This window comes from Micrasema longulum, unplaced genomic scaffold (genome assembly GCF_059751315.1).
Source record: "Micrasema longulum isolate JH-2025_06_02 unplaced genomic scaffold, ASM5975131v1 h1tg000356l, whole genome shotgun sequence".
NCBI classification, from domain to species: Eukaryota; Metazoa; Arthropoda; class Insecta; order Trichoptera; family Brachycentridae; genus Micrasema; species Micrasema longulum.
The window spans coordinates 98,044-122,260 of NW_028277558.1; the positions used below are offsets into that span (position 1 = coordinate 98,044).

Consider the following 24,217-nt stretch of genomic DNA (forward strand, 5'->3'; position numbering starts at 1 on the left):
GCATGGGTTTAGAAATATTTTTTTCCAAAACTCACGTACTGTGTAACAATTTGTGTCTTAATGCCTAAAATCCCCTGACTGCCAAACCGAGTCATCGAAAAGGTCGAGATTTTCAAATACCCGGGAGTACATGTTACGGAAAATGCTTGCTTTCAAAATAACTGGGAGTGCGGCTAGGAATAGCAGGCACCGTACTTAACAGAATGAAGGCTGTCTGGAGATCGGATATCTACTCGGTTAAAAACAAAATGCCGCCTATATATTGCCGGCATTAAATCTAAATTCCTCTAAGGATGCGAACCGTGGCACCTCACTTGAGACCAATGCAGCAAAATACTGCGTTTTGAAGAAAACCTACTGGTGGGCGATGTTTCGACTTTGTAAGGAATTAAGCAAAAAAAACGGTTGGGTGGGCCATGTACTGCGGATGCCTCCTTAAAAGTTTTAGTTGTCTTCCGGGGCTAGTGTAAATAGTTTTGAAAATATTGTGTCACCTTGTCGTTAACCCATTTCTATTCAATGTAAGTAAATATATTTCAATAGCCTAATGCATCGCGAATAAGTTTTTGTGTTTTCCGTATAGCTCATTTTTCTATAGAATCAAACGCTTTGCGGTTATCAATAAAAGCGAGGTGTGTAATTATATTGTATTATGTAGCTTTCTCTATAAGCAGACGCGTGGCTTGGATATAACTGTAGTTCTGAAACTTTTACGGAATCCATCGCCATTTTTCCTCTTCGTGACGCTAATCCGCACGCACTCTTGGCCGATTCACACAGACATGATTGAAATCGTTCCCACATTTGGTCAATATTCTCCCCTCCACACCTGCCATTTAATCTTTCTCGGTATTCTCATCCCTAATAAAACCATACTTCCCAGATACACAAATTCCTCCACTTCGTTCTACATAAGTGTCTGATTGACTATAAGACTTATACTATAAGACATAAGACTGATCACATTACCTCCATGTACCAAATAATCAAGATTTACTGTATTTGATTTACAAATAATGCATTGCCGTAGTACCATCTGGGCTGAATGATTACCTATAATAAAGGGGAAAAAAAGCTCAATGTAATAATTTCTATTTATTTATGTATAAGTTATAATTTACAATTAAAATATTCAATTCGCTACTTAGAACATAAATTAAGTGACTGCTGATGTGTTTATCCATTTGCATCAATTTTTGTTTTGTGAGTTTTTTTATGCCGCTTCAAATGAGTCGTCCTACTCGTAGTGTAGCTGCATTCATTACAGGAAAATGGTTTGATGTGCGTATGAACAACGGAGTGTGTTTTTCGACCTCCGGCCGTGGAGAAAGTAAGGTTACACATATCGCAATGATACGGTTTTTCCCCTGTGTGAATTCTTTTGTGTTTTTTTAAGTAACTGGCGTCAGAGAAAGAAGAATTACAATAGGTACAGATGTATGGTTTTTCTCCAGTATGGATGCGCCGGTGGGTTTTAAGATTTCCCGAGAGAGCGAATGCTTGCCCACATAAATCACAAGCATAGGGTTTTTCTCCAGTGTGTACCCTGCTATGTCTCTTAACTTCAGATTCAGTTTTGAACATTTTGGCGCATTCTTGGCACGGGAAAGTCTTTTCAACTGAATGCTTTCTGATTAGGTGACATTTTAAGTTACCCAGGCCTGAGAAGTTATGGCCGCACACATCGCAGATGTATGGTTTGACGCCAGAATGCACAAGCTTGTGTTTCTTCAAATCACCGGGGCGACGAAATGTTTTTTTGCAGTCAGGACAAGAGAAAGGCCTCGATGTCGAGTGAATAACAGAGTGCCGTTTTAACACGCAAGGCAGATTAAATTCTTTTTCGCAGTCTTTGCATTTATAAGATGTATCAGTTTTATGTATTTTCATTGAATGGAAATCGAATGATTCTTTTTTCAAAGATGAAGATCTCTCTTTTTTCTTTAGCTTCGCAATTTTTTTTTGTATATTACGTAACTTATTTCGCTTATTTTTACAAGTTTTCCGGTGTTTTTTATACTTGGTCGAATCAAAGAATTTGATATTGCAATAATCACATGTTTTTTCTGGAAAAAATATTAAGACATTAAATAATCTGAAAAATCTTCCATTTTCCTTCGACATACGTAGCAATCCTTTCAAATTTCTTCCTTATTGTTCCTCTTCCACAGCTAATGGTGTATAGGGCACTGCATGAGAAGACTAACTGCAGCGTATCTTGATAATTTCTACCTGGTGCCCTGTTTATAAATTGAATATTAATACAATTGAGTATTCAAAAAAAAATCCTGAAACAAGTAGAATACAAATTTCGTTTGCATTTTCGCAGTTCAGCAGTTCGTATCTGAACCGCAGAACCCGACCTGACCTGGGAGGACGCGCAAGAAGGAAGATAGATAGGCCTGGGGGATGTTTGCTGACACCATATGCTTCAACTATCCCTAGCGAACATGGAATGATGATAATAATTATTATATGTAAGTTGAAAAATGCGCTTTTTAAATATTATTTACGCCGTCCACCTCTTGATTTAATAGTCAGCGCATTGGCCTACCGAGCAAGAGATCCCGGGTTCGATTCCTGACATGAAATACGTCTACTTTACAAGGCATCAGGTCTCTTCCTAGGCGTCCATTGCTATAACAATTTCTTTGAATTTGCAAATCACCCAATCAATTTTAATCATGACTAATAAAAATACAGGAGTGAAAATCTTACATACAAATAACTAACTAACTAACTAACCATCACGCCATTTCCCCAGAGGGGTAGGCAGAGAGGATAGAACGCCACACCACTCTGTCCTGGCACACTTCCTTTGCTTCCTTCACATTCATACATCTTCTCATGCACGCACGTCGATTATTCCGACTTTTCACATGACCACTTTCAAGAATTTGTTGTACTTGATCATGCCATGTCTTTCTCGGCCTTCCTCGACTTCTACAACCAGACACATTCGCATCATAAATCTTTTTAGCCGTTCTTTCATCATTCATTCGCTCCACATGACCGAACCATCGCAAAAGACCTTTCTTAATTTTGTCGATAATGCTTAACTCAGCCTTGCATTCTGCTCTAATTTCGACATTAGGGCACCTATCATACATTGTTTTTCCGCACATTCGCCTGAGGGATCGCATTTCAACAGCATTCAGTCTACTTTCGTCCCTTTTTTTCCAACTCCATGCTTCGCTTCCATACATTAGGGTTGGTACCAGAACTCCATTATGAACTGCTAATTTAGCCTCTTGCGATAGACACTTATTTGCTACGACAGACTTTAAGGCACCATTAACTCTGTTACCGGCACTAACCCTCCTTTCAATATCCTTGTCCATATTTCCATCTCTAGTAAACATACTACCCAGATATACAAATTCTTCGACCTGTTTCAAACTATCTCCATTTACTACAATCTTACATTCAGTCATAGTTACATTTCTTTCAAAGACCATGACGTTCGACTTTTGCACATTCATTAGCAAATCACTCTCCTTGCACACTTCGTAAACCTTTGTAACCAAGGATTGCAGTTCCTCTTCGCTGTCAGCTAGGAGGACTGCGTCATCGGCGTACAGAAGGCAACTGACAGTAAGATTACTCATTTTCGCTCCCACATCCATACTTTTCAATTCTCTCATACATTTATCCATGTATATGTTGAATAACCACGGTGACATTACACATCCCTGTTTGACTCCTTTAGGGATGTCAAACCAGGAAGTTAATGACCCATTTACCCTTACACACGCTACACTATCTTTGTACAAGGAAGCAATAGCGCGGACAAGGTTGTCACTCACTCCATACTCCGATAGAACCATCCATAATTTTTTCCTATCAACTCGATCAAATGCTTTTTGCAAATCAACAAAAGCGCAAAAAAGCTTCTGGTTTTTCGCCAAAAACTTTTCTGTCATATTGCGTAATGCAAATATTTGATCCATACATCCTCTACCATTCATAAATCCACTCTGTACATCCCATACTTTCTCCTTGGTCACGTTTCTTACTCTTTCTATCAGTATTCTTCCATACATTTTGCCGACAGCGCTCAGAAGACTGATAGCTCTGTAATTCCCACACTCCACCTTAGAACCCTTTCCCTTGTATAACGGCATAACAACTGCCCTCCTCCAATCAGGTGGAGTCCTTTCCTCCTTGAGACACAAGTTAAAAAGTTAATGTAGCCATGTGAGAATTAATTTGCCACCCGACTTAATAAACTCTGCTGCAATACAGTCATACCCTTGCGCTTTACCATTCCGCATACATTTGACAACGCTGATAATTTCTTTCATACTAATCTGACTTACCTCATCATTTGCGTTCAGACACACCTCGGATAATGTCGATACATCGGCACCGCCCGAGTTACCAGTGTGCGATTCATAAACTTCCTCAAAGTATTCCTTCCATCTCTCTTTTATTCCACTCTCACTAGTCACCATTTTTCCATCCTTATCTTTAACAACTGTCATGCCTCCGCTTTCACTGCTACTCCTGGAGTTTTTCACAGCTTTCCAGAAAACTTTAATGTTTTCATGGAAATTGTGTGTCATTTTCATTCCTTCTTCATCCTTTAATTTTTTCTTCCGTTCACATACACCCTGCTTAACCTTTTTCTTACTTTCACCATACACGCGTTTAGCCGATTCATATTCAATTGTATTCTTTTTTACAGCAAGCAAATTTATCCACGCATCCTTCTTTTCTTTAACGAGTTTTTTGACTTCGTCGTCCCACCACGCATCACCTTTCTTTCTCCCTAGCGTTGTCACACCGCACACTTCTTTCGCCGCCTCGCACATACTTATTTTCAAACACTCCCACATATCGTTTATACCCATACATTCTACATCTTTTTCGTTCAGTCTGTGACTCACAGATCTTTCAAAATTATCTTTTATGTCAGCATTTTGCAGTTTTTCAACTTTGACTCTAGAAGGAGCCTGAACTTTGTTTGTTTGGGACCGCCATCCCTTAAACAGAATCACCCTTGAGACCACTAAAAAATGGTCTGATTCCATCTCGGCCCCTCTGTACACACGTGTGTCGACAGTTACAGGCTTCAATCTAGAGTCAATGATGACATAATCGATAATCGACCTTTCATTTCCTCTCTCCCATGTGTATTGGTGGATTCCTTTATGTTCGAAAAATGTATTTGATACAAACAGGTTCCATTCCAGGCATACCTCTAGCAGTCTTTTCCCATTGTCATTCACTCTTGCATCCCCAAACATACCTAGAGCTGACTCCAGCCCATCTCTCCTTGTTCCCACCCAACCATTAAGATCTCCAGCCAAAACTATCCTTTCGCTATCTTTTTTCCCATTCATCACATTCATTAGACTCGTCCAAAACTCGTCCTTCTCAGATTCACAGTCGGAGTTGACAGGAGCGTATCCTATGATAACAAGCAATCTTGTCAGTCCGACCTTAAATCTGACAAACATGAGTCTCTCACTTACAAATTCATATTCATTCATGCCCTCTATCATTCTTGGCGATAGAAACGCAGCAACACCCCGGCAAGCTCTGTCCGTCTCAGGGAGACCGGACCAGAGAACCAGAGTATCACCGTGCTCCATCGAACCACTCCCTTTCTTCCAAGTCTCAGAGACACACAATAAATCTATACATTTATTCTTCATTATATCACACAGTTCATTCATCTTATCAGTCATACGTCCTCTTACATTCCAAGTGGCAATTCTACATTCCTGAGAATTCCTCCTCTTTGCGCCCCCCCGAGAGAAGCGACCTGATGGGTTGCGAGCCTCATCGCGGTCAGCTAGCGGCATTCTCCCATTCTACCATGACATTAAAACTAACTTATAACTTAACATTCTTCCCACATAATACTAAAAATATACACTTAATTAATTATCGACATTATATTGTACTATTTAATATTAATTATTATACCCCCTCATACTATGCTACCTAAATGCTCAACTATAATAAATGAAAACAATGACCAAAATAGATTATTTCTAAGACTTACAGTATAAGTATTCACAGAAGTATCTAACACTAAAATCCACAAAATAACGTCATTTACACAACAATAGCAGTCATTTAAAACTAATGGTGTCTCTATTGTGTACCGAGCGTGTACATTTCTGCTGGAAGCTCGAGTCGCCGCGCGCCGGTGCCACGTGAGTCCCAGATGTTCCAGCTGTTGATTGTCGCTCAGTACAGCACCCGTCTGCATAGGCTTTCAAGGAAGCTAAAACTTCCCGCGCCTTACCTCGCCTCGGTCCGCGGTTTGGGAATCGCACTTTTGCAGGTGTCAAACAATACCCCAACTAAGTAGCCCCCTTTTCACTTATTGTTTATTGCTAATCCACACATTATTGCCTCAAAAATATAAATATAAACTCATTCAAATTACACTGGCAACGTTTTATCTCCTAGGGTGGAATACAAACTCTGATGGCTTATGTATAAATCCCTGCACAACGCTGCTCCGGAATATCAAGGGTATATATGCATTCCAGATGAACTAGCTGACAGGCGTCTTGTGGTTAGATCAGCTACGTCTAAGACGGGAAAAAAGTTATTATACCTCTATGCAAACAGCGCACTAAATTCAGTGAACGCGCATTTACGGTCGCAGACCCTATGACATGAAATGCTCTCCCAGTAGAGGTGCGAGGCTGCGAGAGCGAAGTGATGTTCCGGGAAGAACTTAAAAACTCACTTGTTTTCTAGATCATTTGAATAAATCCGTAGCATGTGATAACAAAATAAATTGTTTTCATTAAATTACAAATTTAAAAGCTTCAATTAAATTTAAGCACTTTGTAAAGCGTCCTCGAGGTATTATATTCCGAAAGTGGTGCTGTATAAGTTATCCATAATAATAATGATATTAACTCAATGTCTTGGACATCAATGCGTTATATTTGTGCATTCCGAAAGCGTTAGCTATGCTGTAACCGTAACATGTGGCAACTTCTTCAAGCAGTTCCAGGAATTTCACACACACAGAAAAAAAAACAGTCTTAACGCTGTGCAACACTTTGAATATTGTAAAGTAATAATGTAATGTTACTGTAACTGTTTTCTTTTACACATATTTTGTTTTCAACTTAAGTAAACCTCACTGTTTTATAAAATCACACACTTTGTCAAAATTTGAAGGGTAAATGTTTAAAATGTCCAGAGGAAACAATTTAAACTCCGGAGTAACTTCACAACGCACCCGGTCGCCACCGAGCGCCGAGGCAATATCAAATACAAATAATAAAGGGTTAAAAGTAAATAATATGGAAATATTTCACATTAGAAAAGCTTAAAGTTCCTTTGATCAATAATCAAACAACCTTTCAATATAGCCCGTTATAAGATGCTCCATTGTAATAATCACCCTAAACCTATTCAACTCACGCCCCCCCCTTCATCCCCTCCCTCTTTTTCCAACTATTTCTCAAACAACATAAAATACTTTCAAAATCTAATCAGTGCATGTTTGTCCTAATCCGTGCATGCGCTTATTAAAATGCATGTCGTGTTGGTTTTATATTTTTGTGCAACGACTATGGTGAAGACATCTTCACTATACACCTGGTGGGTTTTGTATGTTGGTTTAATTAGTGTCCTGACGAAGAGACGGTTGCGTCTCGAAACCGGTAGACATAGAAAAGTATGTAAGTGGTTATATACAAATATTTGGTAACATTTAGTTGAAATAAAATATTTACCCGAGCTATCCTCGAAGCACTCTTCCTTAACTTGAGAACATAACTTATCATACTTGTTTTTATGAAATTTATGTTCTTTTTTGAGATTTTTTTCACATTTGATTTCAGTATTTGAAATACTAATTTTCTTCAGTTTTTCTAGAATAATCGAATCGTCGCTTAGTCCGTCATTCACATCTTGTTCCTGGCTTTGAACGAATTCATCAGAAAATTCAATCGAAGGCTCCTGCTTTACTCTTTCAAGTTCCGAGACCATGTCTCGCATAAAGTTCTTAGGAGAATCATAATTGTTGGAATAGAAAATATCGACCTTTGTTTCAGATGCTTCGCTGGTTGAGACATCAACTCTCAGGGTATTCGAAACAGTGAGCTGTATGCAATTGAGGGGGATTTTTATATCTTTGTTTTCCACTGTAATCTGGTGTATTGAGTATTTTTGAAGAAGTATTTTACTTTGCAGGCACATTTCACGAAAAATTTCTAACCTTCTCATGAAATTAGCGCAGTATAAACAGAGCCATTTGATCGAACTTTCGCAAGGAGAGCTTTCCTGAAATTGTAAGTTAGTTGAAAACCGAGACATATATGTAGAAATGTATAAAAAAACTCAAAATATTATAGCTAGAAAATAAATGTCTAAGAAGTATAAAAACCACAACCCTAGACGAGTGTTTTCGGCTCAGTGGCTGTTCTCAAGGAAACGTTTGAAAAAGAAATCGAGGGGAGATAATTCCTCCTTGTCGTGTAGAAGAGGTTCTGGGGTGGCATTCCAAACGCTCTCGCGGCCGTATTTATTTATTCTTTTACATTGTTTGTATTATTTTTTTAATACAGAATAATGTTCCATCACTGGGGTGTCCCGTGCCGAGGGAAACAAATACAAATGTGAATTACAAATTTGAAACATACCTTAAATTAGTTGTTTAACAAAGTTAAAGTAATAGTTAATTTTAAAAAACGTAATAAATCTAATTAACCTAATTATCATTAACATAATAAACAAAATAAACTAAAATAATCATAAAAAACATAACCAATTTATACAGACCAATAGATCAAATTTCATAAAGAATACATACATTTTACCAATACGGCTTGATCCACTCATCGATCCGTGCGGAACCCACCTCCACTATCCATTTCTTAATAGCAATTTTATATTGTGAGTACTTACTAATTGTCCTTATGGATAATGGAAGTAGATTGTACACTTTAACCGAGTAGTAGGCCAATCCTCTTTGACCGAAGGTTGTATTAATTTTTAATTTTTGCAGCATCAGGGTGGGGTATCTAGTAACTCTATTTACATACGCGAGATTTAGAGAGACCCTATTTATATCACAATTACACAACTGAACACAAACTCCTAAACAAATACACATAAACACACCTCTACACTCACTCTCATACAAATACCCATAAACACACCTTTTTGCTATACCACAATTTAATATGTATGATTTTTATTTAGAAACTTCGCTGGTCTGTCCGTAAACCGTATCTTTTTCATGTTATTATATCATTGTCGACTGTTTGTTTCTGTAAAATAAATAAATCAATACAAAATACACGGGAAAAACTGTTTTCTCGTACCGCGAGAGCGGTTCAGAATAGCACCCCAGTAGTACGAAACAAACTTCTGAAATAAATTTATTTTATAAACAGGTTTCACTAGTAAGGACCCATAAACTAATTTAGTAGAAAAAACATTTTCTATATTTAGTATTAAAACATTTAAAAAAAAGGAAAATTACTACCTTTATTCCTCCCATTGAGTTTTATATTTATAGACCAAAATAACCAAAACAGCTAGATATATTATTAATTTATATATATATACCTTTGATAATAGTTCTAATAGACCATCGTATTTGTTATCAACGCGTAATAATTTAACTCTGATTTGCAAACAGCAGATACAGTAACCGATGTCGTCACAACTCATATTTGGTTAAGCGTCTTGAGCCGTTTTAAAAAAGAACCATGAATGTCGACAAATAACTACGTTGTAGTTCTATTTTACTAGGAATACACTGCCTATTGTAAACACTAATCTCGCTCTGACATTTATTGGCCATAGAAAATCGACATTTTATCATAGACTATAAATGTATTTATGTATAAACATAAACTATAGTTTTTTCTTTTTAATTTAGGAAAATAATGCTGTAATAAAAAAAAAAACAGGTTGTATCTAAGTGTTACCCTGTTGTGTTGTAAGAAAAATCGTTACTCTCATTTTAGCTGGGTACATCTAAAATATAGCAAATATTTCGTTGCTTTCGGCAATTTGAAAAAAAAAAATAGCATGTAACAATGATACTTACTTATGTAGTAGAGTATGAGTACAGCAGATCATTTTTTTTAAACCTCCGTAGTTCTGATGCTTATCATTAATTAGCTTTCGTCAATGTCAATGTTTGTGATGTTATTTTAAATACAAAAAATGTTATTAATTTGTTTTCAGAACCAAAAGTTTTGCGATTACATTGTACGTGTCTGTGCATTACAAATTATGTATAGGTGTAATTAGTTAATGTTCCTTTAATTATGTTTATTTGATTATATTATCAAAATGTTGAATTAGTCAACTATATTAAGAAAATCCCTTTCCTCTACTCCTCCACTCTATTTCCTCATTCCTTAACTTTAAGAGCTCTTTTTTTTTCTCATGTCATAAAGGATTTTTCTCCTGTATTACATGTTCTCTCATTATATTTGTGAAAAACTTTAACTGTATGTATGCACTATTTTTCACATTTTGTATTCTTATATAACTGTTGTTTTTCCTTAATAAATAAAAAAATATATATATAGGTAAAAAGATTATCTGCGGAAAGAGAGTCAGAGATTAAACGGATATCCGGTAATTATCCGGTATCCGGCCTAGTAGCTCAATATCCGGCGGATACCTAATATATAATTAGCTCAATATCCGGCGGATAACTAATATATAATTAACTGAGAAAATTTCATGAAATCAACGCCATTAACCCAATTTATTGATATCATTTAGGAAAAGGGAAGTAAACCTCATTATTTGAAAAAGTGTGTTTTTTTTGCATAAAAACATTTGTCAGCCAGCGTTCAGCACACAGAAAAGGAATTTTACTCGTGAATTAAAAAATATCAGAAACTATTTTTTAATTAAAAATGTGTTAGCGTGAATAAAGTAAAGCGTAAGAGGTGAAACTGCCCAATACCATTATAATAATTTAAAAAATAAACTTTTTGACAGTTGGAGTTCGGTGTCTCAGGAGGCCTCTTTGTAATAAAAAGATCTTCCGATGTACTATAAGACGAAAAATAAGAAGATAAATCATGTTGACATGCATGATAATTTTACTTTTGTGGGTAATCGCCTTTTACCTGAACACGGTCAATATATTTATAAAGGAAGATACAAATAAAAACTAAATACGTAACCTTAGAAAAACTGTTTATTATTGAAAGACATCCGGCTATCTAACTTAGGGGCACGCCGAATATCCCGTATTTGGCCAAACCACCGCCTGTTTCATCATTAGTGGAAATATCATCTTAAGATAAATAATAAACTGTAAAAGATAATTTAAAACTAATTTACAATAGAAAATACTATTAATTTGATTTTTAAGAATTCATTTATTGTCGCATCGTCAAATAATCCAATTTTCGTATGGAGTGTGTGAAAAATCGTTTGAACCCTTTGTTCTACATACTAAAACAAATTTAAAACGGACATCGTTTACATGCGAAATTTGCTGTATTTTATAGATAAAGTAAAAACCCACACTCTTAATCACTCTGAAGTAAAACCATTTATTCGCTCGGAATGCCATTTCTTTTCCAAATCAAGGGGCATCTTAAGTCTAATAAATTAGCTTATAGTGGCTTGAAACCGTCTGCGTGTTCTGTGTGCGATCATTAATTCAGAAAATGATTTCATACAAACGCGTTCACACTAGAAACCACCCTTTCCACTGTAACGCATACATCGAGCTCGGATATTAGAAAAAACACGAACGCATCCATTCTAAGCCATATTTGTGCGATGTTTAGAGTGGGAAATTCTGATGATGAGTCACGCGGGAGAGAAACCTTACGCTTGTTCAGAATGCAGTTAAACAAGCGTTAGATCAACTCTTTTGAGGAGATACCAACTTATTCATAAAATACGGTACTGATTATCATTAGAAAAATATGTATTTCTGAAATAGTCCTTGATGTTTTTCATTCACAGATACAATACAAATTCTTAAGTAGACAACAAGAGTTGTAAAAGTGTCTTCTATAGAATGTCCGTGTAGTAAAAACAATACGATTGAAAGATTTTTTAAATTAGAAATATAAGAAATAAAAATACTTTGAAATGGATCAAATTAAATACGAAAGATAACATTGACATGATTCGATCATGAATATACATTAAATACTAGTGATCAATTTATACAAATATATAAAGTAGAAATGTCGAATTGGCGCAGGTTTGGTTAAATTGTAAAAGGGTCGCGGTGTTCGAGCTGAATCAAGAAATAGGTTCATCATTTTTCTGCGCGCGCCACTTCGTCACAGTGGAGAGTTTTTCGGCCACGTGCTTACGTTTGTGCTTCCTCAGCCCGCCCGGCTGCTTGAACAAGGATCCGCATTCGTTGCAGGAGTACCGCTGTTCCCCGGTGTGGACGAGCTTGTGCCGCCGCAGGCCGCAGGTTTCCACGAACGACTTCCCGCACACGTCACACGAAAACGGCTTCTCGCCGGTGTGTATTCTCGTGTGCTTTTTCAAATAGCCGGCTTCTGTGTAAGAGTTCCCGCAAATGTTGCAAGTGAACGGGCGCTCTCCGGTATGCACGCGCTTGTGGCAGTTGAAATTACCGGCCTGCCGGAAGGAGCGTCCGCACACATCGCAAGTGAAAGGTTTCTCCCCGGTGTGCGTCGACTTGTGGTTGTTGAGCTGTCCTATGAGCTTGAAGGCCTTCCCGCATTCTTCACACGAGAACGGCCTTTCCTCTTTGTGGCTCAGTTTGTGGTACTTCAGTTTAGAGAGTTGAGCGAACGACAGACCGCATTCGTCGCACGTGAACGTGATCTCGTTCATGTGAATCATTTCGTGGCGTTTGAGATACGTCTTGTCTACGAAAGATTTGCCGCAAGTTTTGCACTCGTGCGGTCTGTCTCCCGTGTGCAGTTTCCTGTGTTTTTGCAGATTCTTTTCGAAGAGAAAAGACGAACTGCACAAGTCGCAAGGGAACGGTCTCTCCGGGAGATGCGTCCTCTTGTGTCCTCGGAGGATGTGAGCCTTTTTAAATGTTTTTCCACACTCGTCACAGGCGAAGGGTCTCTCTCCCGTGTGGTCCAACATGTGTTCCTTGAGTTTACTCGGCGCGCTGAATGAGCGATCGCATACCTCGCAAACATTATCTATTTTCTCCGTTGCAGATAAACAATTGCGATTTTTTAACATGTCCGGTTGCGGAAATAACTTTCCACGAGTAGGACGAGATGTACTCTCGATAGAAACATTATTTTTCTTCTGTAGCTTCATTCTTAATTTATTCGTTTCCTCGGTTTGTCTAGGCGAGTCGCGTTTCTTTTTAACGTACACTAATGGGAGTGATCTCTTCCGTTTTCCGAGGGTTTTATTTTTGACCATTTGAGCTAATTGACACAAGGCGATGTTTTCTCCTAAAACAACGAAAAATATTACACAATTTGAAACACATTATTTGTCATACTCTAAAAATACCAAAATGTTTATTGATCATACAACAAATATTGAAAATAATTTATACACATTTTAAAATTGGATATCGGTTCAGATTATTACAAATATGTCCACAAATCATAATTAATGCCCAAGACAAACTGCCGGTCGCCGACGCCAGGTATTTTATGTAGGTAACTAACACATTCTCAAATACCGCCTAATATTTTTCAAAAAATTTAAAATTCGCAGCATGGACCATTTTGCACGTATCAGGCGCGTAGGACCAAGTTTGCATGCATCATGCTGTGTCCGAAAGTCTGCCATACACCTCCCCCCCTACCCGAAATCCCGCCTGCGTGCATGCATGAAGTGGTCGCGTAATATTGCTAGACCGCTGTGTGGGTATGCAGACGACTGTAGATATATATTGTTGTTACCAACAATATACCTACATTCCTTACACACATGAAATGTGTGAAATGTGCTCTCTTAAATGTTCTTCATCTCAGTTGTAATATGTTAATATAAACAGCTTCCCAGGGAGTTCCTAGTCCTTGTTTACAAAAATTTGCACCAACTCAAAATATTGTTGATAAATCCACCTGGTCCATGAAGAAGTATAGAAATTTAAAAAAATACATTTTTAGGCGTTGCCTAGTATGTAGGTGAAATAATTTAATTAGATACCCGCATAAATAAAGGTTTCAGCTCTTAAACTTCACAAACATCAACAGATAAAATAATTGAAGGAATATAGACGTTCAAATATGGGCAGAATGGTGAATGTTACACAATGTGTAAAGTGGCCACTTAAACCAGCCATTGATAGGTCTTAAGCCCTGTAGATGCCTAGAATTCTATATCATCTTCTCTTAAATGTTCTTCATCTCTGTGGTAATATGTTCACATGAAATGTGATACCGCCCTATTCCCTTTCAATCCCAGCAGTATTTTGACACTTTAAAACGACGCAACACGGCGTAGCTGAATTTAAATCGGCAATTGCGCACTAAGCGACGTCTACAGAGTAACTAATTCTATGCAGCCAACTGACCTGCAGAGTCGTCCTCCGACGTTTCTTTCTTGATGTCCTTAAAGCAGTCCAAATCACTCTGGTCCAACAGTTCACCTAGACTTTCTGCGCTGTTCTCTCCCCCCGCCATAAACACTTCGAACGAATCTGCTATAGCGTCTATTTCATCATTATCCGAATACTTGAAGGCACATTCGTCTCCTTCCTCTTTGATATCCGATTTCAACACGATGTCCATATTTTCTGCGGTGTTTTTGAGATATTTGAAGTCGTTAACAAAGGAAGTGACGCTAACAGCGCTCTCAAAAGAGTCTTCAAAGTCGTACGTCAGAACATCTATGCAGAGAGTGTTTGAAAGAGATGGCTCGGCTCTGAGAATAATTTTTTGTCTCTCGTTTTTGAAGTACGATGTGTCAATCTGTAAACACAAAAATAAACACAAAAAATAAAGATAATGGTTCAGAGTGACGAATTTATTTTTATCAAATGAGATCGAGATTCGCATGCCGAATTGCAGAACTAGAAACTGCCAATTATTCAGTTCTTGAGCTACTGGCGTGATATATAAACCCAATTTAACACCTTAAATATTCCGTTTTATTTTAAATTATATATATATATATATATATATATATTAGTCGGCCTCGTTGCGTAGTGGTCAGCGCGTTAGCCTACCATACAAGAGGTCTCGGGTTTTATTTCCGACATGGTTGACTAGAAATAATTATATTTAAAAAAATGTGTTTTTACACTAGAATATTTTCATAATTCCTGGACTGGTACCTGAAGCGTAAGACTGATCATCTTACCTTTATGCAACAAAAGTGATCCAGATACACTGCGATAGATGTACCAATGCAGTGCCCTATGCACCATTCGGTGCGGAAAGGGAATGATGACGTTGATGATGATATATATATTTTTAAATAAAAATAAAATTTAATTTGAAAAAAAAGAAAATGAAGAATTGTAAGGAGTAAAGAGCATTAAATCACCATAACGGGAATTCAAACTGCAATCTATTGCGTGGCAGGCAAACGCGCTGACCATTAGACAAAAGTATTGCTTACCAATTTTCCATTTAGTTGATTGGCCAAATATTCTTCTAGCACCCGCTCGACTTTCAAACATCGCTGTTTAAAGGTTGCCATACTTTTCAGACTATGGAAACATGTGTGACAAACTTTAGTACTAAAACCGCAGGCCTGCATCTGTGGAAACATCGAGATAACATTAGTAAATAATTTTATACAGACCAACGAAAGCGCAACAAAACAGAAAGCTCGAAGCAAATCATAAATCTGATGGCAGCTAATTGAAGAGTCCTAAGCCAAAATTTATGAATTTTAAAGCTAAAATTATAATGAAATCACAATAGGAGAAATATAACTTTTTTAACATTTTCCTGACAAAACATTAAAAAATTACACATGATCCGAACGGGGGGGACCAAACGACCCCCGCGCCTACTTGTATATGGCGTCAGGAGAATAAAACGTTGGAAGTGTTTATGACCGTGAAATAATACTTCGAGTTATCGAATTAAAATTGGTCCATGGGGATTCGAATACCCCCCTTCGGTCCGGCTAGGTTCAAGTAATAAGGTTCTATGAAATACTGTCTAGTAAAAGATATTTTTTTTGCTACTTATTGGTAGCATAAAAAATATTTTTTTATTTTTTATTGTGAATTACCGCAGAAAACGGTCATTGCATTGGGCACGCCCCTAATACATTAAGATTCATGTTTATTTTCAACTTTGTTCGTAAACATTAAAAATTTTATGGAACTCATCACGTCACAACTATTACACACATGACATGTATTAATTATACATGTCGCGTTTTTTTAGTGACGTAGTTCAGCTTCGTCTTCAAAGGCGTCAAAATTTACAATAATCTCCCCAATGAACTAAAAACTATAAAACCAATACATATATGAATAAATTCAAAGTAAATAAATTTTTTGGACAAGTGTAAAAACTGCATTAAATTTTAATTAGTATGAATGTATTATTATACTCTGTTTTTATGTTTATTTATATATCCTATGTTTTTGTTTTTTTTCTAATGTACCGTATATTAAACATTATATAAACTCTACTAAATAAATAACTATAACAGTGTAAGTCACTCTCCAAGCACAAGAGTTAGTTCCTTTTTTTGGTGAGTTACAGTGATAACATTTACTAGATGTATAAAAGTAGATTTGTATAGAATAAAAAAAAACCTGTACCATTTAAGAAATTTATTAATAAAAAATTTTTTCTTAAGATCTATTCACAATATTATTTTTTGGTCTTTATTCAATAAAACACACACATTATTACAATATTAATACATCATAAAAAGAAAAAAAAGTATTAAAACAAATTTTGTACCGATAAACTATTAAATTTAAATTTAAATTAAACATTTATCTTCAATTTTATCTACAAAGTTATATTAAGTTTTTTATGTGAAAAATAGAATATGCAGACAATTTTTCTCTAAGCATGTGCAATTGCAGGTTATCCATTAATATGCACATTTTTTTAAGCCAGTCAAAAAGCTTAGGAAAGCCCCGATAGATTGGAATTAACGATATATAAGATTTACAGCGTCTAGTCTGATAGATGAAAGCCCTGATAGATTGGACTTAACGATAAATAAGATTTACAGCGTCTAGTCTGATAGATGAAAAATCCTAAAAGATTGGAATTCACGATATATAAGATTTACAGCGTCTAGTCTGATAGATGAAATCCCTAAAATATTGGAATTCACGATATATAAGATTTACAGCGTCTAGTCTGATAGATGAAAGCCCTGATATATTGGAATTAACGATAAATAAGATTTACAGCGTCTAGTCTGATAGATGAAATCCCTAAAATATTGGAATTCACGATATATAAGATTTACAGCGTCTAGTCTGATAGATGAAATCCCTAAAATATTGGAATTCACGATATATAAGATTTACAGCGCCTAGTCTGATAGATGAAAGCCCCGATAGATTGGAATTAACGATAAATAAGATTTACAGCGTCTAGTCTGATAGATGAAATCCCTAAAATATTGGAATTCACGATATATAAGATTTACAGCGTCTAGTCTGATAGATGAAATCCCTAAAATATTGGAATTCACGATATATAAGATTTACAGCGTCTAGTCTGATAGATGAAAGCCCTGATAGATTGGAATTAACGATAAATAAGATTTACAGCGTCTAGTCTGATAGATGAAATCCCTAAAATATTGGAATTCACGATATATAAGATTTACAGCGTCTAGTCTGATAGATGAAATCCCTAAAATATTGGAATTCACGATATATAAGATTTACAGCGTCTAGTCTGATAGATGAAATCCCTAAAATATTGGAATTCACGATATATAAGATTTACAGCGTCTAGTCTGATAGATGAAAGCCCTGATAGATTGGAATTAACGATAAATAAGATTTACAGCGTCTAGTCTGATAGATGAAATCCCTAAAATATTGGAATTCACGATATATAAGATTTACAGCGTCTAGTCTGATAGATGAAATCCCTAAAATATTGGAATTCACGATATATAAGATTTACAGCGCCTAGTCTGATAGATGAAAGCCCTGATAGATTGGAATTAACGATATATAAGATTCACAGCGTCTAGTCTATATCGTTAATTCCAATTTATCAGGGCTGTCATAAGCTGGTTGACTGGCTTAAAAAATGTGTATATTAATGGGTAACCTGCAATTGAACATGCTTAAAAAAATGTGTGCATGTTCTATTTTTCACACAAAAAACTTAATTTTACTTTGTAGATAAAATTAAAAATAAATGTTAACTTTTTATTGTAATATGGGCCCTGGATATTAAAATAATGATTTAAAAAAGCATCTCTGATTCGCTTGTCAAGAAACACTATTTTTATACTAAAATGAATAAATTAAAAATACTTATGATAGTGCGATATATCTCATTACTTTTTGTGTGATAAAGTATTACATAATTTACTGTTAAATATAAGGAAGACAAAAAAAGCAATTATTTATCAACTAAAATATAATTTTCGGTAACTTTGGCTATATAAAGTAAAAAATTTAATGCCTTGAAAACTGTTAACATTTTACTGAATATGATTTGCCTATATTTGTAACTGTGCGACCGATTTTCAAGTGTAAGTTTATTTGCTTTATTTTTAATAAAAATATTTAAATATTAATAATATAACAAATTATTTGTGTACCATTACCTACGCAAATAATATGTATGTTACTAATGTTACGGGGAAGCCGCCAATTGTACCTAATGTAAGGTATATATAATACGTATCTTATAATTTTATAAATGTCTGTTGGCTTTCCAACAGAATAAAATAAATCAATCTATTTTTAAAGAAATCTCACCCCAGGACTGATTACAAGCCCAAACGACTCTTCGTGCTCCTTGTCTAATTGTATTAAAGAACTCTGAGTGGCTAGACAGCACCTACAAACGCTTAAATCACTCATTTTATGCTCAAGACTCAATATGAAATGAATGAATTAATCAAACGTCAAAAATTAACACAGATCGTGGCATCTTATTTTCAGCACATTAAAACAAACTGCCGTCAATTTAATACTTGACAATACATTGGTTCGATTTGAATTCTTGTCACAAGTAAATATCCATTACAACATAGATTATTCACTAGTAATTATCACAATTGTACATTTTACAATTTCCCATAGAAACATTCCCGAAAGTCACTCATTGACCGACATTTTGATAACGTTACTAAGGGCTGGAACGTTTTCACGTCTCGCGCGCGCCATTTTGTTTAGCTTCTAGTCGCTTGTTAGTATTTACAAACCAAGAAAAAATCATTATTAATTTACCCTTTTTCTTTCTTTTACCTGCCAAAATGTGTATTTATTGTGTATGAAAATGTGTTTTTATTACAGGTTGAAAAGTTTTTTTATATTTATTTATTTGCAACTTCAAGTACAAAGAATAAGCACTTTGGCGGACTAATTGCTAAAAGCAAAACCTAATAATTAAGAGACGATATTATTATTATTATGTTTAAATTTTATTATTATTCTGCATATAAAAATATCTGCCTTGAGCATGTACATATCCATAGCAAGCCAGACTTCACACAATCTGGAAAAATCTATTACTATAATCCACGAAAACGTCGGTAAAAGATTATAGGAATTGTTGTGTTATTAACCATGATTATTTTTATTATATTTGAGAACAAATTAATAATGTTTGACTTTCTTTTCAAGATCTACCGGAATGTTATTAAAATACTTAATTTGTTGTTTTTATGAAACACATGTTCAAACCATCGCAGTACAATAGTACAAAAATCTAAATTTGATCGATAATGCTTGTCTTCAATAATGCATACTTCCGTCATAGACATTTTTATCTAGCCATGCTAAAAATGCTCTCCTTTTCTGTTGTGACATTAGGTACTTAATAAAATAAACTTTGCCATAGTTTGATAAAAATGAAAAAAATAACAGCTGGATGGCTATTACCAGTAGTACCATATAATGAACACTTCAAAATGTTAAATTTTTTTAAGCCTTGAAGTATAAAATATAAGTGCTATGGCAGGCTCATTTCTAAAAGCAATATCTTACAGCCAACAAAAAAACAGACTGGTCAAAATATATGTAGGAATTGATGCCTGAGGAAAGCAAATAATAACAATTATGCTATATTTATGTGGGTACTTTATTTTGTTAGTTAAAAGCAATTTATTATATTATTACAAGTTGATGTTATCGTGTCACGCTTAAAAAAACGATTATAACAGCTAAACGTAGCGGATGATGAGTTTTTCGAGATAATTGAAACCAAGTACGGCGTAAGACGTTAGATGACTTTGTGAAGAGGACGTGCGACCTGATTTTTCTTCCTACAAAAGGAATTCCCGTATTTTATCCCTGGACTATGGCCCCAGAGGGATAATTTGTTTTTTATACATTATGGATATTCACCACTGGCATATCTCGGTTTGTTTTTATAGATAAATATGTAAATCGAGGTAGGACCACACAAAAATCCACGAAAGCGCCTAGTTTATCGCCTCTACCGTCGTCGGATGAACAATATACAAATATAACTATTTCTGAAAAAAGCAAACGTACAGATACTGAAAAATTCTTTCATTAACAAACAAACACACAATAGTTTCATTCTTGAGGTATGGAAAACAGGAATACGAGATTTCGATACTATCGATTTTAGTTAGGAATTATCAGTCAGACGTACAGTTGTCTTTATCGCACATTATCCGAGGAGGTATCTGAGAGTATTAGAAAAACAATATTCAAATACCTATTCATCAAACCACTCTTCATCGCATATCATCTTAACTGCCAACGTTATGAAATAATATAAACATTTGATTACAGTTACATCACAGTTAATAAAAATGATAAATAATACATTAAAAAAAAATGGATTTTAAATATTTCAAGGTTTTCTTTATATTTTTACATTACAGTACACACCTTCTAGTCAGAAATAATTAATCGATTGATGGACTTCTCATGGCAAATGTATTTGGTTTTTGGAAGATTCTTGTCGAAATAAGATGACCTTGTTTTATGGAATGCATTTCTAGAAAGTCAAAATTAAGATTGCTTTTCTACGATCTTCGCGTTGTTCGATTTTTCAGCCATATGTTTCAGCAAATGCCTTTTTAAATAACTTTTCACCGAGCAGGTGTATGTACATTCTGAGCACGCGAATGGCTTTTCATTCGTATGGGTCAACATGTGAACGCTCAAGTTTCCTGACCATGAACATTTAAAATGACACATAGAACACGAAAATGGTTTTTCTCTTGTATGCGTTAACATGTGCGATTTCATATAGCTTTTCCGTGATGATTTAAACTGGCATTGTGGGCATGAAAACAATTTTTCGCCAGTATGAGTGAACATGTGAGATTTTAAATTCTCTCTTCGTGTAAATTTGTAGTCACATTCCGAACATGAGAATGGCTTATCAATAGTATGAGTAAACATATGTAACTTTAAGTCTTTTTTTCGAGAGCATTTGAATTCACAGTCTGCGCATGAAAATGGTTTTTCACCGGTGTGTGTGAACATGTGAGACTTTAAATGTTCATTTCGGGAACATTTGTATTCACACATCGGACAAGGTATATTTTTTATCTTGCTTTTTCGAGATGGTAATTTATTCGTTCCTAGATACTTCTTTCTCATTCCACCTGATCCTGAAAACAATAAGAAATGTTATTTTCAATACAATAAATAAATGCGACGTTTATTTCAACAACCATTACGCCGTTTCCCCGTAAAGCTAAACAGATAGAATGCCATATCACTCTGTCTTTGCATACAGACTTCGCTTCCTCTACATTTATCCATCTATACATCTTATCTTGACCTTGAACTGATAGATGAATTTGTGTACCTCGGCTCGCTTATCTCGGCAGTTGCAGACCTGAGATTGGTCGCAGGATTCAAATGGGCAAAGAAGCGATAAACCGTTTGGAGAAGATTTGGCGAGATCGAGGTATATCAATAAACACAAAAAGCGGTTGATGGAAGCCCTGGTATTCTCTGTTTTCCTATATGGGGCTGAAACGTGGATAATGCTTGTCTATGAGAGGAAGAGGATCGATGCATTCGAGATGTGGTGTTGGAGAAGGCTGTTGTGTGTGCCTTGGACAGCCAGAAGGACGAATGCATCGATACTGGAAGAGCTCCATATTACAACTCGCCTATCAGTGGTGTGTTTGAGAAGGATACTGTCTATCTTTGGACATATTGCTAGACGTGAGCCAGACAATCTAGAAATGGCAATAATGTCTGGCCGAGTTGAAGGTAGGAGAAGCCGGGGTAGAATCCCATAGAGATGGACTGACGAAATAAAGGTGGCTACGGGGCTAAAATTTGATGAGTCGGTTTGTCGGGCTGAGGACAGACTGGAGTGGAACAGACTAATCAGAAGTGTTCATGTTGATCACGCGTTGAGGGACCGACTTGGAAGAAGACATTTTATCATACACGGACGCCGATAATTCAGATTTTTGTTATGTCCATCTTCAAGTATTTGCTGGATTTGGTCATGGTATGACTTTCTAGTTTTCTGCGTCCATCAAAATTTGCATAGTAAATTCTTTTAACCGTCCTTTCGCTGTCCATTCGCTCTACACGTCCAAACCACCGCAGCACTCCTTTCTCGATTTCGTCTATAACGCCTCAGCCTTACATAATGCACGGATTTCGACGTTTGTGCACCTTTCATACATAGTTAAACGTTTATTTCACATGAATAAAAAAAATATTAGTCGAATTTAAGGTAAATATACTGAGCATAATAATCCTGAGTACACCATATAAAAACAGCACGGAACTCACTTAGCAAAGTAGGGTTAGGTACGAACATCATTTTCTTGGCTGGATTTTCAGAATACGTTCTAGTCTTGGGTCGTTCCAAGCTACTGTTGGAACTTGGCATCGCTTCACAGGTACGGATAATAACTCGTTCAGAATTGCAAATCCCCGGTTCAGCTCTCACGATAGGAACACCTGGATTCTCGCTTCTGTGTGGACATAGTGCTCCTTTCGCAGTACGGAGAATATCTCTTTCTGTATCGTTAGTCCCCGGTTCAGCCTTTACGGTAGCAATACCTGGCTCCTCGCTTTTGTAAGGACATGGCGCCCCTTTTCCAGTATGGAAATTATGTCTTTCTACAACGACAGTCCCCGGTTCAGCCTTCACGGTAGCAACATCTGGCGCCTCGCCTTTGTCAAGACGTGGCGCTCCTTCCCCAGTATGAGGAATATCTCCTGTATCGTCACTCTCCGGTTCAGTCTTAACGGCAGGAAAACATGGCTCCTCACTTCTATAAATATCAATCTCACCATCGCTAGTCTCCGGTTCAGCCTTGATAATGGGAATTTCTAAATAGGTATCCGATTCATTTTTTATTGTGATTTCATAGGAACATGTTACTCTTTCACCTGAATCAAGGATACCTTCTTTAATGTCCGCTTTTCCTAAAACTGAAGCGTTATTCATAATTCCTCGGACTTTAACAGAGTTAAACAAATAAAAGTCCCTTTCTTCTAGTAAATACTCGCACGAGTAAACAATGTAATAAAAGTAACATAGATTGGAAGAATAACATTTTCATTATTTCACATCGAATTTGGCCACTGAATTATCAGTGTTAAATATTAAATCACTCAAATACGCCACATTCTTATAATTATTAAAATGTTACACGCGTAAAATAAAGCTGACAGTTCATTTCCAGCGGCCATTTTAGGTGTTGACATAGACAACAAAGTCGGGAATAAGAAAACGTTTTTCGGGGTACAAATGTGTACTAAAATATTTTAATCTGTCCGTTTATTTTTACTTTTACTCTGCTTATTTTTCTACATGGTGCGTTTGATTTTTGTAGCAGTTTTTTTAGACCAGGTCCCCAAACTTTTTTGTATGCAAGATCCATTAAACCCATTTTTTTTCTCCAAAGGTATTTTTAATTTCTCATCACGATTACGCAACTTGGTTTCAACAAAATAAACTTAAATAATCGTTCATAAAAAAAAAAGTTATTTTCCTTTTGTTATAAATAAAACAAAATTTTAAAAAACCTTTGTACTGTGTAACACTTCATGCCTCGATGCCCAAAATCCCCTGACTGTCAAACCGAATCATCCAAAGGGTCGAGAGTTTCAAATACCTGGGAATTTGTTACCGAAAATGGAAGCCTTAAAAAAGAACTGGGAGTGCGGCTAGGAATAGCAGGTGCCGCATTC

General features: G+C 36.0%; 4 protein-coding genes across 4 annotated transcripts; all 4 read right to left on the minus strand.

Annotated features, from left to right (window-relative positions):
• Nucleotides 1-1,084: 1,084 nt before the first annotated feature.
• LOC148282236 (uncharacterized) lies at nucleotides 1,085-9,793 on the minus strand. The gene is made up of 3 exons (XM_088225401.1): nucleotides 9,556-9,793; nucleotides 7,716-8,265; nucleotides 1,085-2,066 (listed from the first exon to the last, which is right to left on the minus strand). Exons 1-3 carry the CDS (start codon nucleotides 9,658-9,660, stop codon nucleotides 1,177-1,179), a joined length of 1,545 nt encoding a protein of 514 aa, XP_088081527.1. The 5' UTR covers nucleotides 9,661-9,793; the 3' UTR covers nucleotides 1,085-1,176.
• On the minus strand, nucleotides 2,229-6,285 carry LOC148282237 (protein CFDP2-like). Its single transcript, XM_088225410.1, has 2 exons — nucleotides 4,521-6,285; nucleotides 2,229-2,240 (listed from the first exon to the last, which is right to left on the minus strand). Exons 1-2 carry the CDS (start codon nucleotides 5,808-5,810, stop codon nucleotides 2,229-2,231), a joined length of 1,302 nt encoding a protein of 433 aa, XP_088081536.1. The 5' UTR covers nucleotides 5,811-6,285.
• Nucleotides 9,794-11,139: 1,346 nt separating the features above from the next.
• On the minus strand, nucleotides 11,140-19,192 carry LOC148282238 (uncharacterized). The gene is made up of 4 exons (XM_088225400.1): nucleotides 18,818-19,192; nucleotides 15,505-15,645; nucleotides 14,456-14,852; nucleotides 11,140-13,379 (listed from the first exon to the last, which is right to left on the minus strand). The coding sequence occupies exons 1-4, from the start codon at nucleotides 18,920-18,922 to the stop codon at nucleotides 12,223-12,225; spliced, it is 1,800 nt and encodes a 599-aa protein (XP_088081526.1). The 5' UTR covers nucleotides 18,923-19,192; the 3' UTR covers nucleotides 11,140-12,222.
• Nucleotides 19,193-20,126: 934 nt separating this feature from the next.
• LOC148282239 (uncharacterized) lies at nucleotides 20,127-23,701 on the minus strand. Its single transcript, XM_088225402.1, has 2 exons — nucleotides 22,808-23,701; nucleotides 20,127-21,657 (listed from the first exon to the last, which is right to left on the minus strand). The coding sequence occupies exons 1-2, from the start codon at nucleotides 23,469-23,471 to the stop codon at nucleotides 21,050-21,052; spliced, it is 1,272 nt and encodes a 423-aa protein (XP_088081528.1). The 5' UTR covers nucleotides 23,472-23,701; the 3' UTR covers nucleotides 20,127-21,049.
• Between the last annotated feature and the right edge of the window lie 516 nt (nucleotides 23,702-24,217).

What these genes read in the sequence shown, in the direction of transcription:
- LOC148282237 (XM_088225410.1), bottom strand. Translation starts at nt 5,810, where the DNA reads ATGCCGCTAGCTGACCGCGATGAGGCTCGCAACCCATCAGGTCGCTTC.
- LOC148282236 (XM_088225401.1), bottom strand. Translation starts at nt 9,660, where the DNA reads ATGAGTTGTGACGACATCGGTTACTGTATCTGCTGTTTGCAAATCAGA. An exon ending in TATTAGAACTATTATCAAAG is followed by an intron (nt 8,266 to 9,555) that starts GTATATATATAT and finishes TTACAATTTCAG; the next exon opens with GAAAGCTCTCCTTGCGAAAG. An exon ending in GTGCTTCGAGGATAGCTCGG is followed by an intron (nt 2,067 to 7,715) that starts GTAAATATTTTA and finishes TATTTTTTCCAG; the next exon opens with AAAAAACATGTGATTATTGC.
- LOC148282238 (XM_088225400.1), bottom strand. Translation starts at nt 18,922, where the DNA reads ATGAGTGATTTAAGCGTTTGTAGGTGCTGTCTAGCCACTCAGAGTTCT. An exon ending in GGCTTGTAATCAGTCCTGGG is followed by an intron (nt 15,646 to 18,817) that starts GTGAGATTTCTT and finishes ATGTTTCCACAG; the next exon opens with ATGCAGGCCTGCGGTTTTAG. An exon ending in ATCAACTAAATGGAAAATTG is followed by an intron (nt 14,853 to 15,504) that starts GTAAGCAATACT and finishes TTGTGTTTACAG; the next exon opens with ATTGACACATCGTACTTCAA.
- LOC148282239 (XM_088225402.1), bottom strand. Translation starts at nt 23,471, where the DNA reads ATGAATAACGCTTCAGTTTTAGGAAAAGCGGACATTAAAGAAGGTATC. An exon ending in ACCTAACCCTACTTTGCTAA is followed by an intron (nt 21,658 to 22,807) that starts GTGAGTTCCGTG and finishes TATTGTTTTCAG; the next exon opens with GATCAGGTGGAATGAGAAAG.